The 17,667-nt window shown below is 52.5% G+C and overlaps 1 protein-coding gene across 4 annotated transcripts; it reads left to right on the top strand.

Moving 5' to 3' along the window:
- Positions 1-1,026: 1,026 nt before the first annotated feature.
- Positions 1,027-16,516, top strand: RAD51D (RAD51 paralog D). Of its 4 annotated transcripts, none has more exons than XM_014571772.4 (11): positions 1,027-1,159; positions 2,565-2,724; positions 3,694-3,755; positions 4,146-4,264; positions 6,506-6,587; positions 7,191-7,325; positions 7,854-7,949; positions 8,198-8,288; positions 10,026-10,096; positions 13,380-13,547; positions 15,515-16,516. In XM_014571772.4, the coding sequence occupies exons 2-11, from the start codon at positions 2,643-2,645 to the stop codon at positions 15,596-15,598; spliced, it is 990 nt and encodes a 329-aa protein (XP_014427258.3). In that variant the 5' UTR covers positions 1,027-1,159; positions 2,565-2,642; the 3' UTR covers positions 15,599-16,516. The 4 variants fall into 4 exon arrangements, with proteins under 4 accessions (XP_014427258.3, XP_014427257.3, XP_075761127.2 ...); XM_014571771.4 differs by having other exon boundaries at positions 1,107-1,246; XM_075905012.2 differs by lacking the exons at positions 1,027-1,159; positions 13,380-13,547 and having other exon boundaries at positions 1,945-2,724.
- The last annotated feature ends 1,151 nt before the right edge of the window (positions 16,517-17,667 follow it).

Below are 17,667 nucleotides of genomic sequence, written 5' to 3'. Positions count from 1 at the left end.
AGGTTCAGAACAGTTTTGGGTAATTGACAAGATTTCTAAAGCTACCTGCTTAGTGCGCTGTGATCTGAAGATGCCTATGTGTTGTATGCTCACCGCTATTCTTGGAATCCAGTGTTCATTTCTAACAGGGGCTCAGGTTAATTTTTTACAAATTTAATTTACATTTTTTTACAAATTGTTATAAAAAAAGCATAGAAAGCTATTTTCTTTCTGCTTTCTCAGTGCCGGGCATTTCAGCAAGGAAGAAAGACTCAGCCTCTCAGAAGTATTTAGGCTGTACATTTCAGTTGAAATCAATGAGAGTTAGGGGGTCTAGATTTAAATGGGAGTTAGGTACTTAAATACCTCTGAAGATCAGGTCTAAATAATTAAAGTCCTGCTCATGCATGGGCTGAGTGAGATGCATACATGTAGCCTCATTGCAGGTGATGGGGTTACTCACTTGAATGAAGTGAGGAGGGCTAACTAAGGCAGAGGTTCTTAAACCTTTGTACTGGTGGCCCCTTTCACACAGCAATCCTCTGAGTGTGACCCGCCTTTATACATTGAAAACTCTTTATAGATTTACCACTGTTATAAATGCTGGAGGTGAAGCGGGGTTTGGGATCACTCCTTGTGATCCTTCCCCTCCTCCCAGGTAATAAACTCACAACCCCCTGACAGGTCCAATTCGCAGTTCCAGAATTTCTGTGCATTACAGGGATGGGACCAAGTGGCTGCACAGAGGAGCAAAGTGGAGGACTGAACCCAATGCTGCTAACCTCAACAACTGACACAAGAGGGTGTGTTGCAGGTGGGGGATCAGTCAGTTGCTAATTTCTTTTCTTACAGGCCTCGATTCTGCAGTTAATCACCGGAGTCCAGCTGTCCCCCTGCATAGATCTGCTTGCAGGGCCAGCTCAGGGGTCCCTGTTGCGCTGGCGGTGCCCTCTGAACCTGTGGCTCTCGTGAGACCCTGGGCAGACAGGGGCATAGAAGAGCCACGCGCGTGTCGCTCCGCAGGGATTTCACAGGCGCAGGAAGGGGCCGGGGCCCTGGTGCGGCCAAGCGCGCGTGTTCCCGAGCGAGCTGCAGTGGAGCTTCCCCGCTGCCGGCAGGCGCTGGTCTCCGGCCCGGGTGCAGGAAGCGGAGTCAGGCCGGGACGGGAGAGGCGGGGCCGGTCTGTGCGGGGGGGGGGTCTGGCTCAGCCGGGGCTTCCGTCGTACGGGAAATGCTGCAGCGCCCCGGGCTTGTTCGGTTTCCATTCGTAATTGAGCGGCCGGGGGGGGGGGGGCTCTCCGGGGGGAGGGGGGGCTTCGGGGGGGGGGGGGGTAAGGGGCCGGGGGGGGGGGGGCTCTGAGCGGCCAGGCCCGGGGAGGGGCCGGGGGGGGGGCTCTGAGCGGCCAGGCCCGGAGGGGGGCCGGGGGGAGGGGGGCTCTGAGCGGCCAGGCCCGGAGGGGGGCCGGGGGGAGGGGGGCTCTGAGCGGCCAGGCCCGGAGGGGGGCCGGGGGGGGAGGGGGGCTCTGAGCGGCCAGGCCCGGAGGGGGGCCGGGGGGGAGAGGGGAGGGGGGGGGGGGGGCTCTGAGCGGCCAGGCCGGGGGGGAGGGGGGCTCTGAGCGGCCAGGCCCGGGGGGGGGGCTCGGGGAGGGGAAGGGGGCCGGGGGGGAGGGGGGCTCTGAGCGGCCAGGCCCGGAGGGGGGCCGGGGGGAGGGGGGCTCTGAGCGGCCAGGCCCGGGGGGGGGCCCGCCGGGCCGGGGGGGGGGCTCTGAGCGGCCGGGGCCGGGGGGGGGGGGGGCTCTGAGCGGCCAGGCCCGGGGGGGGGGGGGGCGGCCAGGGGGGCCGGGGGGAGGGGGGCTCTGAGCGGCCAGGCCGGGGGGGGGGCCGGGGCCTGGGGGGGGGGGGCTCTGAGCCTCGGGGGGGGGGGAGCGGGGGGGGGGGGGGCCAGCGGCCCGGGGGGGGGGGGGGGGGGGGCTCTGAGCGGCCAGGGCCGGGGGGCTCTGGGACTCAGCCCGTACAGAGGTGTTGGAGGGGGTTACAGAGCGTTAACCGATGAGCCCAGCACCAGTTAGCCGTGTACACGTTCCCCTCCCTTAGTCTGAGGGCACCGGGCTCTGCTGGTGGTGGTTGGTCTGACGGGGGTGCCTAGGAGCCCTGCCTAGGAGCCATCACGCCATGCTGGCTTCCCCTCCACACATGCAGCTGACAAAGTGGGTCTTTGCCCACGAAAGCTCATGCTCCTACACTTCAGTTAGTCTATAAGATGCCACAGGACTCTTCGCCGCTTCTCCACACTAGGAATAAGGTCTCCCCCAGACTCCCCCTGGGGCCCCCCTGCAGTCACAACAGCTGCCTTTGGTCTGACCCAATAGGGCTGTTCTTAGGTACCAGATCCTGAGGGAGGCTTCATGGCATGGCGAGCCCTACAGTAGGCCCTACTCACAGTGCTGTCCTTGGGACGTGACTGAAGCTTGGTTCATTAAGCTGGGATGTTTCAGCCAAGAGGCATGTGGTGGTAGGGAGAGTGAAGGGCAATGGCATTTCCGTGTCCCTGGAATATCAGACCCGCCCTCTTCTCTCTTGCACAGGGTCTGTGCCTGCGTGGTGCTCGGCCTCTCTGCGTGTAGCTCTTGTCCTCGTCCCCAGAGGGGCTGTCACGGGGACCCATGGCGATCCTCCGAGCAGGGCTCTGCCCCGGCCTCACAGCAGAGATGATCCAGGTTCTGAAAGCCAACAACATCACAACAGGTAAAGGGGCAGCCTGGGGTCTTAGCACTGGGTCTCCCCCATTTCTGGGGGGATTTGGGGAGGGGGGTTGCCAGGGGAGGGCACAGAGCTCTCTTGTCTGTGCTGTGCGGCTGTGGGTAGTAGGGATGTTAGCTGTCGGGCAACTGAGTAGTCATGGAACCGCATGAAATCTTAGCAGTCACATGACTGTTCGATAGTCCCCGGGGGTGGGGCCAGCAGCCAATGCGCTTCTAGCCCCACTGCCGGGGAGCCCCCTGCCACCCTGCACTCCTGCCTGCCACCACGCGTCTCTTGGCTGCTCAGCAGTGTGAGGGGGGATGTACCTGAGTTCCCATCCTGGTAAGGCAGCCACACATCACAGAGCTGCGTCTGCCTTGTCTCCGTGTCTGAGGCTAGGTCTGCGCTGCCGTCTGCAGTGTGCATGGAGTACAGAGACCGGGCGGCTGGAAGAAGAATAGCAGTGACACAGCCGTGGCCACTGGAGACCTTCCTCAGGTTCTGACAGGGGATGTGAAATCCCATGTCATTGGTGAACCAGTTAACCAATTAAAGGGGGCACCGGAGGGGGGCAGCTGGAGTAGCCCCTGTCTGCAGCAGGCCCCCTGCGGGGCAAGAACAGTGGATGGATGAGTCCCAAAGGCCCTTCACTTTGCGCTCTGTGTTCTGTGGCAAACCTAGGAGTGAACGTGTCTCAGACTGGGCCTGTGGCATCTTCGATGAACCTTCCTGTGACTCGCCACGGCACTGGGAGTCCTGCCAACCACTGGCTGAGCGCAGTTAATACAGCTCGGTGTCTTTATGTGTACAGCGGTGGGTCAGGTTGCCCAGAGCTGGCGCTGGCTCTGGCTTGTAGCTGGGGGAGGCCAGGGCAGAGGGGCGTCATGGGGAGAGGTACCCGATGGGTTCCCTGGCATGTCAGGGCTGTTACGGTCTGACCTCCAGCTGCTGATCTCTGATTGTTCCTTGCAGTGGTGGACCTTGTCTCCTCGGACCTGGAGGAAGTTGCCCGCAAGTGCTCCCTGTCCTACAAGGTGAGAAGAGATTCCTTGGTCTGATGTTTTACCTGGGTGCAAAAGCTGGAGCCTGCTGGAGAAGAGCTGTGTTTGGCCCAGTGCTCTGGCATACGTTGTCTGTCTGCGGAGACCACTCCCTAATGCACAACTGAGCTAACAATGCATCGCCCACCCCAGTCAGCCTGTACGCTGCAAGCTGTAGACCTGACCCTTTGTTGCCTCGCTCTGTCAGTCCATCTGTAACAATTCCTTCTGTGGGAAAGTCAATATTCTTTGTACTGAGAGCGTCCCCTCATAGCCCCTGTCATGGACCACAACCCCGTTGTGCTTGGTGCTGTACAAAGCCAGTCCTTGTCCCACCATGTGCTCAGAATCCTTCGGTCTCACTGGGGGGGTGTCTCTCCACAGGCTCTGGTTGCCGTGAGACGTGTGCTGCTGGCGCAATTTTCAGCTTTTCCCGTCAACGGAGCGGATCTCTACGAGGAACTCAAGAGCTCTATGGCCATCCTGCCCACAGGGAGCGAGAGGTGAGAACATGTGCGAAGGGGCCCAGGGTTAAAGCGAAAAGGTTTGTCCCTTTGCCAGGAAACTGAGTTGGATTGTAAGTTTCCACCTGGAGATGCTTCAAGCCACTTGGCTGAGATCTGAGCTGACTCTTTGTCTGTCAGGGCTCTGACTGAGCTGGGGACGTTGTACACTGGGAAGCAGCAGGGTTGCCTTGAATAGATGGAGTTTCTGCTTTCCTGGCCATAGCATTAGCATAGTAGCGCTGGTCACCTGTTGCAAGCTGCCAGCCTACGCTCCTGCAGTTGAACCTTGCTCGCATCCCCAGATGTAGCCATCTTGCCCAGCGTCTGCTGGAGATTTGTATCCCCTTCGGCTGCAAAATGTTACGAGCATTTGCACAGGTGGCAACTGGCCCCATTAAGGAGGGTTCCAGCACTGGCACAGCTTGGCTTCAGGACAGCCCTGAGTGAGAGGTCTAGTATAGAAATTAACCACTTGATCCATAGTATCAGCTCCTCCCCCTTTCTCCTTCCCTGCTGGTTATAATAATCAAACGTGACTCTTTGGAGAAGCCCACTGGTCACCTTCATGCTGTATTCAAACCTCCAGAGCTTCCCCTGAGACAAAGGCTTTCCTGCTGGCTGTTCCTGTACCTGCCCCGCTGCGGCGTTTCCTCCCTCACCGGAAATGGAAAGAGGAGTGACGGGAAGGGGCGAATCCCTGGGGGTTAGATTCTGAGGTGGCCTGGCTGAGGACAGTGGAGCTGCTGATTTCCTGCCTTTGGTAAAACAAAAAAAGCAGTCACGTAGCACTTTAAAGGCTAACAGGATAGTTTATTAGGTGATGAGCTTTCGTGGGGCAGATCCACTTCTTCAGATCATATTCTGAAAGGCTGTGTCTAGTCTGCATCCCTTTTCCGTAAAAGGGATGCAAATTAGACACATCGCAATTGCAAATGAAGCGGGGATTTAAATCCCCCCCCGCTTCATTTGCATAAACATGGCTGCCGCTGTTTTCTGGCTCGGAGCTTTGCCAGAAAAAAATGCCAGTCTAGACGGGGATCTTTCAGAAAATAAAGCCTTTTCCGAAAGATCCCTTATTCCTTTTTTAAAGAAGAGTAAGGGATCTTTCAGAAAAGGCTTTATTTTCCGAAAGATCTGCATCTAGATTGGTGCTTTTTTCCAGCAAAGCTCTGAGCCGGAAAAAAGCGGCAGCCATGTTTATGCAAATGAAGTGTGGGGGGTTTAAATCCCCGCTTCATTTGCAATTGCGATGTGTCTAATTTGCATCCCTTTTACGGAAAAGGGATGCAGTCTAGACACAGCCAAAGTGAATTGGTGTGACCATTATATAACAGAAGGATACAATGAAAAAAGAAAAAAAAATACAAACTGACAAATCAGCTACATAGACCAGAAGGTGGAGGGGGTGGGGGGGACAAGGAAAGAGGAAGTTGCTTACTGTAAGAATCAATAAGTGGCTAATCTGGGGTCACTACAAATATCAAAAGGTGGGGAGGCTGTCTTTGTAATGTGGAAGGTAATTATCGTCTAAATTAAAGCCCATTCACAACGTATTGAATTTTAGCATAAATAAAAGTTCTGAGGTCTCCCTCTGTAATCTGGTGTTAAAACTAATCCTGGAACTTTCCCTTGCAACAAACCCCATTGCCAGCTTTGTCCATATATTTACTCTGGAGACACCATCACTGGCCTAATCATGTCAGGGCTCAGATTCCTGTACATCCAGCAATGTGATCTATGCCATTATGTGCCAGCAATGCCCCTCTGCGATGTATATTGGACAGACTGGTCAGTCACTTCACCAAAGAATCAATGCTCACAAATAAGGCATCAGAAATCTCCACACACACAAACCTGTCGGCCAGAATTTCAATCAAATTGGTCATTCCCTTAAAGACCTGACAACATGCGTCTTACAGCAAAGAGACTTTAACACCATAAGCAATTTCCTCCTTCCTTGTCACTCCCGCTCTGCCACCTTCTGTTCTATGTAGCTGATTTGTTTGTATTTTTTTACTTTTTTCGTTATATTCCTCTGTTATATAATGCCAATTTGCTTTCAGAATATGAACTGAAGAAGTGGGTCTGCCCCATGAAAGCTCATCACCTAATAAACTATCTTGTTAGTCTCTAAAGTGTTACATGACTGCTTTTTTTGTTCAGACTAACACGGCTACCTCTCTGTGCCTTTGTTAGTTTAGTATGGTTGATTCTCTTTGTTGTGTGTTTCTCCTTTAGCCTGGATAAACTGCTGGACTCTGGCCTGTACACGGGGGAAGTCACAGAGCTCACAGGAGCGCCGGCCACTGGCAAGACACAGGTGGGCAGTTCAGAGGCTGACTGGTCTGTGCCGAAAAGAGCTGATGTTCTAATCCCCTCCCCCGCCTCCTGCTGTTTAAGGTGGTCTAGCTTTACACCCCATCATCAGTGGCATCCCTGGGGACTGGGAGCATGGGTCTGGTTTGTTGTTCCACCTTTCATTGTTTGGTGGTTTGTGCTCACTGGGGGATATTTACTACAGTTGAAGACCAATAAACAGCTGTGGCCAGACATCTGGCAAGAATCCAGACTCCTCCTCTCTGTGGCCACTGATCTTCTCCAGTTAGTAGGCCCAAACTGATGCATCTTGCACCACGTCTGAAACTTGCTGAGGTGTGACCCAGGCCTTGCCTGGAGCACGTGGTAGTCCCCCAGCATGTCAGGGGCACAGGCCTGGATCTGTTTGGGGAGGTCTGACTGCGTCAGTCTCCTGGCCTGCAGAGGTCAAGGGCCCTGGCGGCTCCAGTGTCCTGTAACAGGACTTGCAGACATCTCCTGAGCGTGGTTCAGGTGTAACCTGGTGGGGGCAGTATGCAAACAAGCCCCTCCCCTAGAAACGAGGACCGGAACAGGGTGAGATCCACCCACCTGCTCTTCCGCCTAGGTGTGCCTCAGCATTGCCATGAGCGCGGCCCATGGCCTCCGGCAGAGTGTCCTTTACGTCGACTCCACGGGCGGGTTCACGGCCTCTCGCCTGCTCCAGCTGGCGCAGACCAGGATGGGAGGTGAGGAGGAGCAGGTCAGTGTGGCTGCATCATTGACCCTGACAGCTGCCGGTGGAGCTGCTCAGCCGCTGCTGCTGAGAGTGACCTGCCCTGACCCAGCAGGACGGGTGCCCACGACCCCCAAGAATCCGACTTTTCCTCGGATGGACTTTCAGGCATCCAGCCTTTGTCGTCTTGGGCTTCTCTTGGCTGCCCTCCTGCACCCCAAACCTTTCTCTCCTGGCTCAGTGTGAGCTCAGTGTGCCCAGCGTCTCCTGAGAACCAGGCCCCATGTTATAAATGTAAGTTGCCAAACATTGGCCACCTTGGTTCAGTACCTCAGTTTCCCACCTGCGAAGTGAGGATTGTGGCGCTGCTGCATGGGAGCAGTGGGAAGGGATCTTTGGAGTGGATGGGTTGGCGGAGGATGCTGGGCCCCAGGTTTTACCTACCGTAGCCATGCTGGACTTCGCAGTGTCTTGTTCTGTGTGGACGACGATGCTGTTCCTGAAGAGGGTAAGGTTGAGTTTGAACCGGCTGTCTCTGCTGCTCTCTTTCTGCAGGCGGAGGCTCTGCAGCGGATTCAGGTGGCCCGGGTGTTCGATGTCTACGCCATGCTGGATGTGGTACAGGAGCTCCGCTGCAGCATGTCCCAGCAGGTGGGGCTCTGCTCTCGCTGGGACTGGGTAAAGATCCACCCAGTTAGCACGGTGGCCAAACCCTGGGGGCTGCTCACGTGAGCACACTCACGGGATTGGTCTGTTCACGTCTGGATCTCCTGGCTCCGTCAGGACTCTGGTCTTGTCCCAAAGCGGCTGGGGACCACGCGTCCTGCGCTGGCACAAACGGTCCTGCTGCCCCTCGGTGCCCTGTGCAGTCCCCTCACCCTCTGTGCTTCGCCCCCCAGGTCCTGAGCTCCTCGGCGCCGGTGAAGGTGCTGGTGGTTGACTCCGTCTCTGCTGTGATTTGCCCGCTCCTAGGTGGCTGGCAGGCAGAGGGTGAGTGAGGGGCACCGCTGGGTGAGCAGGGTTGGAGGATTCAAAATTGGGTCTGTGCCGCAAAGAAACACTTGCTGGCCATGGTGTGCACAGAGAGAGGCTTCCGTTATCCCGCCGCTTCCCTTTGCTGATGAGAATCCATCACTTACACACACACAGTTCCCACTGAGGTGTGCGCCTGCGCTACCGCACACAACAAATTCTCCCCCCACCCACCTCCTCTGGAGAGACAACATGGGCAGGGAGCTGCTGGAGCAGGGGGCCAGGACCTGCCACAGCCTCGTGGCGGGCACGGCGGGAGGCCTGCTCTGGTGGCTGGGGCTGCCATGTGGCAGGGGGAGTCGGGGCATGTTCTGGTGGCTGGGACGGCGAGGAAGAGTGTCTGCTCCAGTGCCCGGGAACTCGTGTGTGTTAATAAATTGGGTGCCACTGTGGCACATCCAACCCAGCCCACATGACCTCAACATTGGTGCACAAACCAAAACTCCTTCCGCTCGTGGTTGGAAAATCTTAGCGGGACCCCTGCTTCCATACCATCCCGAGATGGGCGGGGATTGAAACAGACATGCCTTTGGCACAAAGGGCCCCATGCAAGGAGGGAATAGGGAAATCTGCTTCCAGTATTTCTGCTGGATCTGCTCGTTACCTGCAGCGTTTCCAGCTGGCATTCTGGGCTGTCAGTGCCCCCCATGCAGTCTGACCCATGAGGCTCCAGGATGTAGGGATGTGGGCAAGGAAATCTTTGTCGTTTGGTTTTGATGCGGGGCGATATAATGCCCTGCCTGCTTAGGATACAGCAGAGACAGTGCACATCCTGGAGACCACTTAACGATGTACCATTGAGGTACCCACTTATTTACTGCCTCCCAAATAGCCAGAAAGCTGATCTGATTTCTTACTTGGCAAAATGTGGTGGGGCTGCTAGCACAAGTACAGAGTGTTGCTGATTTCTAGTGAGCGGGGGCTGGGAGGGGGTTATCGTGTACGGGCAATTGCTCCTGGAACTGACTGGCCAAGGCTAAAACACTTCACACAGGTCGCTACTGACTTGGGCTGCGTTTGAGTGCACCTAGGGGTGAGGGATTCCCTTGTCGATCCCCGAGCCATGTGGCTTGTGGTTATTGCAAGTCAGTGGAGAAAATGCTGCCAGCAGCTGTCTGGTGGCCTGACGCAAGCAGGGGACTAGCAGTCCAGTTTCTAAGGGACAGGTGTGAATGCTCGGTCAGGCTCACAGTTAGGGCCAAGTGGGCAGTTTCGGCTGAGAGGCAAGGATCGAATGGGTCATGTGGTTTAGGAGAGGAAGACATGGCTACCTGGTGGTCAGAGCACTCGACTGGGACTTGGGAAACCTTGGATCTATTGCTATGTCTCCAACCGGCTGATGGGATGACCTTGTGCTAGTTACTTCCCTTCCCTGTGCCTTAGTTTCCCCATCTGTAAATGGGGACTGTTGGTGTTGACCGTTTTGGTAAAGCAGGGGTGGTGCACATTAACAATGTGTGTGTTGGGGTGGAGGAGGGAAAGATGGAACGGCTGCTGCCTACGTAGGTTCATTGGCTGGCTAAGAAAAATAGGAGTCCAGGGACTGACCCAATAGGATGTATGAGCTGCACTAAGTGCACTCTCACTCTCTGTGCTGGGAATGGCTCCCGCTTGATTCTCTCAGGAGAGTCGGGGTCTCTAAGGCACTTGGAATGGAAGCAAGCCCTGAAATCCCCTTGCATTTGTCATCCACAGGCTTGGCCCTCATGATGCAGCTGGCCCGGGAGCTGAAGATGCTTGCTAGAGAACTTAGCATGGCCGTGGTGGTGAGTTGGTTGGACTTTGCCTTTCTCTCCTTGGGCTGGGAGCAGGGATCTGGAGTCAAAAACGCATGGGGGGGCAGATGTTTATGGCAGAAGGGAATCCGTTCAAAGCTGCACAGGGGAGGGAAATGGGACTCCTGCCGCTCTGCAGGCATCGGTCACTTGGGAGCATACAATGAATTGAAGCTCAGCTTCCATCCAGCCCCCAAACACTTGTGGCTGCAGGGCAAGAACAGAGCCAGGCCATAGGTGGCTTTTATTAACTCTGCCATGTTGGCTTGCTGATTCAGAAGGAGCTGAGGACCGGTAGATGTTAGGGCGGTTGGCATTGATCTCTGATGCAGTAACTGCTGTTGATTCCTAAATAATTTCGGTGCCTGGAGAGCTGTCAGAGACAGAGTGGTCCTAGAGCCAGTTGTCTTTGGGTAGCTTCAAGGCATTATAAATGGACGGTGACTGGAAAGCCCTCTGTGCATTGTTCTTAGTTAACGCATTACAACAGCAATTTTTCCCTTCTCTTGTTGTTCACGTCTTCACACCAAATACTGTGAATGAGCCACTTTCACCCTGACTTGATTAGAATCCTAGAGCTGGAAGAGGCCTAAGGAGTCATCAAATCCAGCCCCCTGCCCAAAGCAGGACCAACACCAACTAAATCAACCCAGCCAGGGATTTGTCACACTGAGACTTAAAAACCTCTAGGAATAGAGATTCCACTCCCTCCCTAGGGAACCCAGCCCAGTGCTTCACCACCCTCCTAGGGAAATAGTTTTTCCTAATCTCCAACCTAGACCTCCCCCACTGCAATTTGAGACCATTGCTCCTTGTTCTGCCATCTGTCATTACTGAGAATAGCCTCTCTTCATCCTCTTTGGAACCTCCTTTCAGGAAGTTGAAGGCTGCTATCAAATCCCCCCTCACTCTTCTCTTCTGCAGACTAAACAGACCCAAATCCCTCAGTCTCTCCTCCTAGATCATGCGCTTCAGCCCCCTAATAATTTTGGACACCCTCCGCTGGACCCTCTCCAATGCGTCCACATCCTTTCTATAGTGAGGGACCCAGAACTGGACACAATACTCCAGATGTGGCCTCACCAGAGCTGAATAAAGGGGAATAATCACTTCTCTACATCTGCTGAAAATGCTCCTCCTAATGCAACCCAATATGCCATTAGCCTTCTCGGCTACAAGGGTGCCCTGTTGACTCATATCCAGCTTCTCATCCACTATAGTCCCCAGGTCCTTTTCTGCAGAACTGCTACTTAGCCAGTTGGTCCCCAGCCTGTAACAATGCTTGGGATTCTTCCGTCCCAAGTGCAGGACTTGCACTTGTGCTTGTTGAACCTCATCAGATTTTTTTGGGACAATCCTCTAATTTGTCTAAGTCACTCTGGACCCTATCCCTGCCCTCCAGTGTATCTACCTCTTCCCACCAACTTCGTGTCACTTGCAAACTTGTTCAGGGTGCAATCCATCCCCTCATCCAGGTCATTAATAAAGATGTTGAACTAAACAGGCCCTAGAACCGATCCTTGAGATGCTCCACTAGAAACCGACTGCCAACCTGACATCGAGGCATTGATCACTACCCGTTGGGCCCAACAGTCTAGCCAGCTTTCTGTCCATCTTACAGTCCATTTATCCAATCCATACTCCCTTAACTTGCTGGAAAGAATATTGTGGGAGACCATATCAAAAGCTTTGCTAATGTCAAAGTATATCACGTCCACTGCTTTCCCCATGTCCAGAGAGCCAGTTACCTCATCATAGAAGGCAATAAGTTTGGTCAGGCAGGACTTGCCCCTGGTGAGTCCATGTTGACTATTCCTGATCACTTTCAACCTCTTCCAAGTGCTTCAGAATGGGTTTCTTGAGGATCTCTTCCAGGATTTTTCCAGGGACTGCTGAGGTGAGGCGGACTGGTCTGTAGTTCCCTGGATCGTCCTTCTTCCCTTTTTAAAAGATGGGCCCTACATTTGCCTTTTTCCAATCGTCCAGGATCTCTCCTAATCTCTTGTAAACTTCCTTTTTGCATTTAAGCTCACAAAGGATTAGCTTCATTAACACAAGCAACATCTTCCACATATAGACGCCTGCTTCTGTAACTTCCACTCCAACTCACCTGATGAAGTGAGTTTTACCCACAAAAGCTTATGCCCTAATACATCTGTGAGTCTCTGAGGTGCCACACAAGTCATTGTTGTTTTTGCAGACAGACTAACACAGTGACCCTTAGAGATAGAAATGTAGCCATGTTTGTCTGGTGTAGCTGAAACAAAACATAGTCCTGTTTGTTAGTGACTCTTCTGAGCCTTTTAATCATAGAGTCAAGGTTTAGCTCACCAGGTGGGACACGCTGCAGTCAGTTACACATTGGCCTTGCCTCGCTAGTCTGGGGCCAGCATTCATTTTAAGCCGGGGTGGGGGATCTTCTTTCGGGTCAGGGGCTGCTGACCCACAGAAAAATCAGTTGTCGGGGACTGCACAAAAATGAATGGGGAAAAAATCCCCGCACCTCACTGACATGGCCCCCGACTGCAAAGCAAAAAGATGCTCCCCACGTTCCTCTTGTACACCAGAGCCTAGAGGGGCCGGGGCTAGTAGATTTTGTGGGCCCTCCAGGCTCTGGGGCTGCTGGGAAGCAGGCTTGTGTTGTGAGGTCTGGGAGGTAGGAATGTGTTGGGGGTTGGTGGGTCTGAGAAGGAGCAGGCTGGGAGTGGGGGGTCTGGGAGGAGAGTAGGGTGCTGACTCTTCAGCCCCATGGAGGGAGTCTCGGGGGGCTGCAGGGTGGGGCGCCAGCGCTAGCTCCTTGACGCTGTGGGGGAGGAGGCCCAAGCCTTGGGAGCCTGATCCGGGCAAGATTTAGCCCCTGAGATGGAGGTTTCTCACCCCATTTAATCCAACGCACGGGTCTTACCTCAACAGTCTGTATCCCAGGCTAACACCTGGGGCTTTTTAACTCCCTCTATTGGGGGGGACCATGTAAAGTGGATTGAGTCTAGTTGGGCTAACAGAATGTGGTGCTTTAGCTCATGTAGCAGATGTTCATGCTTCTAAGACGTAGATCATGGTGGCCATGCAGGGACTGGAGCACATGTGCGGCACACAGAGCCAAACCGTGTTGCATTTAGAGGGGCAGCATGGCCAGTCATGGCAAGGGGCAAAGGCGGAGAAGAATACAATTTGGTGGAAGCCACTGGTGCATGCACTAGCTCCCTGATGGGCCCCATGTGTCATTGAAGGAGTAAGGAGTATTGCTGGAATGAGCTGTTTTGTGGCGTTGCAGGTGACTAACCACGTGACCAGAGAGAGCAGCAGTGGACATCTGAAACCAGCCCTGGGTCGCTCCTGGAGTTTCGTGCCCAGCACCCGGGTGCTGTTAGAGAGCAGAGCAGGGCCAGGGGGAAACGCCAGCACCCATCGTGTTGCTACCTTAACCAAATCGTCCCGGCAGGTGAGGCTTCCCTGGAGAGCCCAGGTGGGACTGGTGAGGGGATTAGGATGCCAGTCAGAGACTGAGTCCTTGAGGGAGGGATGCAGGAGTTCTGACCTCATCCAGGAGTCGCTGGCAGGCCACTGTGATGGATTTGGGGGATGAGAACAAAATGCAATCGATCTATAAATTGTGGGATGTGCATGCATCTCCTCCCCTTTCTAAAGGGCCCATTTAATATTTCCATGTGCAATAAATCAGTTGCACCTTTTCTAATTTGATTGATTTACTGGTTTCATTGATACACTCCTGACTATTCATGATCATTCAAGATCCCGTATCATGTCTTGCAAGAGGAAGAACATTGTCCTGGTCGCTTACTAATGTGGGAGGCTGTCATTTTCTTCTCATGGCCGCTTCAAATTAGATATTGTGGACGAGGCCCTCAGATGGTGTAACCCAGGGCTAATCAACTTTGGAAGCCCCGGGGACCACAATGATACTCACAGCACATGCGGAGAGCTGCAAGATTGCAAATATATGCAAATAGCTTCTTTCACACTGATGGGCATGAATACAAAGCACTTCCCACAATGTCCTGGCACTCCCAGCATCTCATCCCTGGGTGCTAGAAATGCCGACACCCTGTACCTGTACGTTCCAGCCAAGCCGTCTGCTTGCATCTTTCAGTGCTCATGCCACTTGGGAGACACCGCGCCATTGTAGAGTGTGTTCCCAATGGAGGCCATGTTCAAAGGATCACACCAGCAGGCTGCGTGTCATGCCCCGCATTAACCCAAACCTCACTGCAGGCCACAAACATGTGGGCCTTGGGCCACGTGTTGAGTAGCCCTGGTGTAATCCATGTAACTCCATTGAAGTCACTGGATCTGTGCTGATTTACGCCACCTGAAGATCCGCCCCTATAATCTGTTTCCCTTCTGAGACAAATGGCTGTCGACTGTATTTTGTATTGCAGTAGTATGACAGCAGTTCAAGTACCTAAAAGGGTGCTACAAGGAGGAGGGAGAAAAATGGTCCAGAAGCCCGGGCCTCTGAGGAGAGGACAAGAAGCAATGGGCTTAAACTGCAGCAAGGGCGGTTTAGGTTGGACATTAGGAAAAACTTCCTGCCTGTCAGGGTGGTCAAACACTGGAATAAATTGCCCAGGGGGGCTGTGGAATCCCCATCTCTGGAGATATTGAAGAGCAGGTTGGACAGAGACCTGTCAGGGATGGTCTAGATCAGTGTTTCGCAATCTTTTTTTATAAAGTGCCCCCTTTAAAAAATGTTTAATAAAGTACCTACAGTTTTCGGACACACACATTTTTCTGCCATTGCAACACATTTGTTTAAACAACTTAATTGTAGCTGGGTGGGCGATGAAATTTTTGGGTGTAAAAAGTACAAAAATAATAACGCGCTGTAAAACTTAAAACAAAAATTTAGTTTTCTCCAAACTTCAGTTGTGTTGACGTACCCCCCAGACTTCTCTCGAGTACCTCGAGGGTACTTGTATCACTGGCTGAGAAACACTGATCTAGATGGGGCTTGGTCCTTGATGACCTCTCGAGCTCTCATCTAATTCTAGTATTCTATGATTCTAGTGTCCAGAAGCCCAAATGAAAATCAGGACCGTATTTTACTGAACATTGAATAAAAGAGAGATGATCCCTCAATGTACCCTTAATTAAAAATGCTTAGAGCTTGTCCACATGACATGTCAATCAAATTTTACTAAAGGCATTGAACTGGATTTGTTAAACCACATTAACTTCCTTTGTGGATTTACTTAATTAGTGTTGGAAGTGAATTAAGACAAAATGAATTAAAGCCACTTTAATTCTGAATGAGTGTGTTCACAAAGGGATTTAATATGATTTTGCTCCTCCAGTTCAAATTCACACCTTCAGTTAATTCGGATTAATTTTTCTGGCTGGAATAGACAAGCCCATGTGATCTTAATTTCCTCTTGGCTTTCCTTACAGCCAACTGGGATTGAGGTGGAGCTGGACATCGGAAGCTGTGGAGTATTGGAAGAGAGCCCAGCTGCATCTGCAGAGGGACCCTGATGGAAGGTGAAAAGTGGATTACAAGAGCTTCGATGGTGGGCATCTTTGCAGCCAATGTTTCTGAAGATTGCGGAACCAGATCGCGTTTGCCAGCCGGGGCAAGGAGAGATGCTCAGAGTCTCAGTGGAAATGGGGTGGTTTCCTATGGCACCAGCCAAACTCTCATCCTGGACGAAAGAGGGTTGGGGTTCCATAGAGATCTCAGAATAAGGTTTCTGAGTCAGACAGGTGATGTCTGTGGCTGTAGCATTTTTCTGGAGTGCATTGAGACCACAGAATCACAGGCCCTTTCCTGGGGGCTTTGTGGATTGTCAAGGGGAAACGGTCTTGTGGCATCATGAGATCAGAGGGAATTTTGCTGAATTCTTTGATGGGTAAATGTGTTGGCTGTATAAACACCCGACTGTTGGTCACGTGGCTTTTTATAGCCAACTGCTGCCTGCTCCCAGGACCTCCAGCTCTCTAGTGAGGGGCCCCTGGGAGGGACACCATCAAGATCTTCAGGACACTATCTATAGCAGCTGTTAGTCATGGTCCTATTGTACCTTTTAAAGGGTCATCACTACAGTGGTGTTCAGGCCTGGCTCCCATTCTGCTTCCTCCATAGCAGGACTCGAGTGGACACAGGCTGCTAAAAGGAAACCACGTGGCACATTCTCAGAGAGATTTATCGACATGTGTTTGCTTCCCAGAGTAATCATGGCAATTTGGCAGGGGATTTTGATGTTTACTGCCTGGAAAGTTGTTGCTACCTCATGGAAAAGGATCTTTGGCCAGATCCTTAGCTGGTGCAGATTGGCGTTGTAGGATCTACTTCTGTGTTTATGCACTTTTTGGCTGATGTATTTGGTGTCACTTGCTGTATTTCTCTTCCTTTGCCTTTTAAAACAATATTATAAGGAATATTGTGCTTGGAAACCAGGAACTTTGTTTTAATGCGGTTATTCTACACATACTGCTCTGCCTGCAAATGATCACAATTTCAGGTTAGACCAGACGGACACTAAATCCAGGGAACTGTACAGAAAAATACCCACCTTCTTCAGCAGAATCAGTGTTTACATCAATTAGGTCATTAGTGTAGCCAATGCTCCGATGTCGAAATCCATTTTTACCATCAGGTTGGTTAACCTGCTTTTCCTTAATGCTGCTATATGAATGAGTCCAGCTTCATTCTGTATCACAGGTCCCATTTGTGCCAGCACTGTTGCGGTCAAACTGCTGTTGCACACAGTCAGAGTTTTCATCCACTTCTCCAGAGCAGATCTGGGCTTACAGGGTTCCATTTTTGTCTCTAGACAAATGTTCCTGTTAATGAAAGCAGCAAATAAACACACAAAACAGATGTGAAATCGCTGTCTAATCACCCTAAGTTGCAAATATTTCAGAATTTCCAAGGAAACAGCAGGAGATCTCGGTTTGGGTACCAATAGACTTTGTTTCACTCACCTATGTTTTGCTCCAGAGCTCGTGAAAACCTGAGGTCTCTATTTTCTTAGGGTATGTCTACACAGCAAAGTTAATTTGAAATAACAGCTGTTATTTCAAATTAACTTTAATAGCGTCTATACATGCAAACTATTTCAAAATTATTTGGAAATAGCAGAGCGCTTATTTCGAATTTGGTAAACCTCATTCTACAAGGAATAACGACAAATTCGAAATAGCTATTTCGAATTAAGTGCTGTGTGGACACTTAATTCGAAATAGGGGGCCTCCAGCCCTTCCCGGGGAGACCTGGTAGCCACTCTGGGCACAACCAGGAAAAGTCCTCTCCCCCAGACCAGGTGCCCTTAGGGTACATCTAGACTACATGCCTCTGGCGACAGAGGCATGTACATTAGACTACCTGGCATAGGAAAATGAAGCGGCGATTTAAATGGCTGCCACGCTGAGCCAATCAGCTGTTTGTCGGCTCAGCATGCTAGTCTGCATGCTCCGCGGTCGACATCAAAGGCATTTGTCGACCTCCCAGGTAAACCTCATCCCAGGAGGCATACCTGGGAGGTCGACAAATGCCTTTGATGGCGACTGCGGAGCGTCCAGACTACCGTGCTGAGCCGACAAAC

The sequence above is a fragment of the Pelodiscus sinensis genome, chromosome 21 (genome assembly GCF_052426305.1).
Source record: "Pelodiscus sinensis isolate ZL-2025 chromosome 21, ASM5242630v1, whole genome shotgun sequence".
Taxonomy (NCBI): Eukaryota; Metazoa; Chordata; order Testudines; family Trionychidae; genus Pelodiscus; species Pelodiscus sinensis.
The sequence above is the reverse complement of the archived record's forward strand: the minus strand, read 5'-3'. Positions and strand labels throughout refer to the sequence as shown.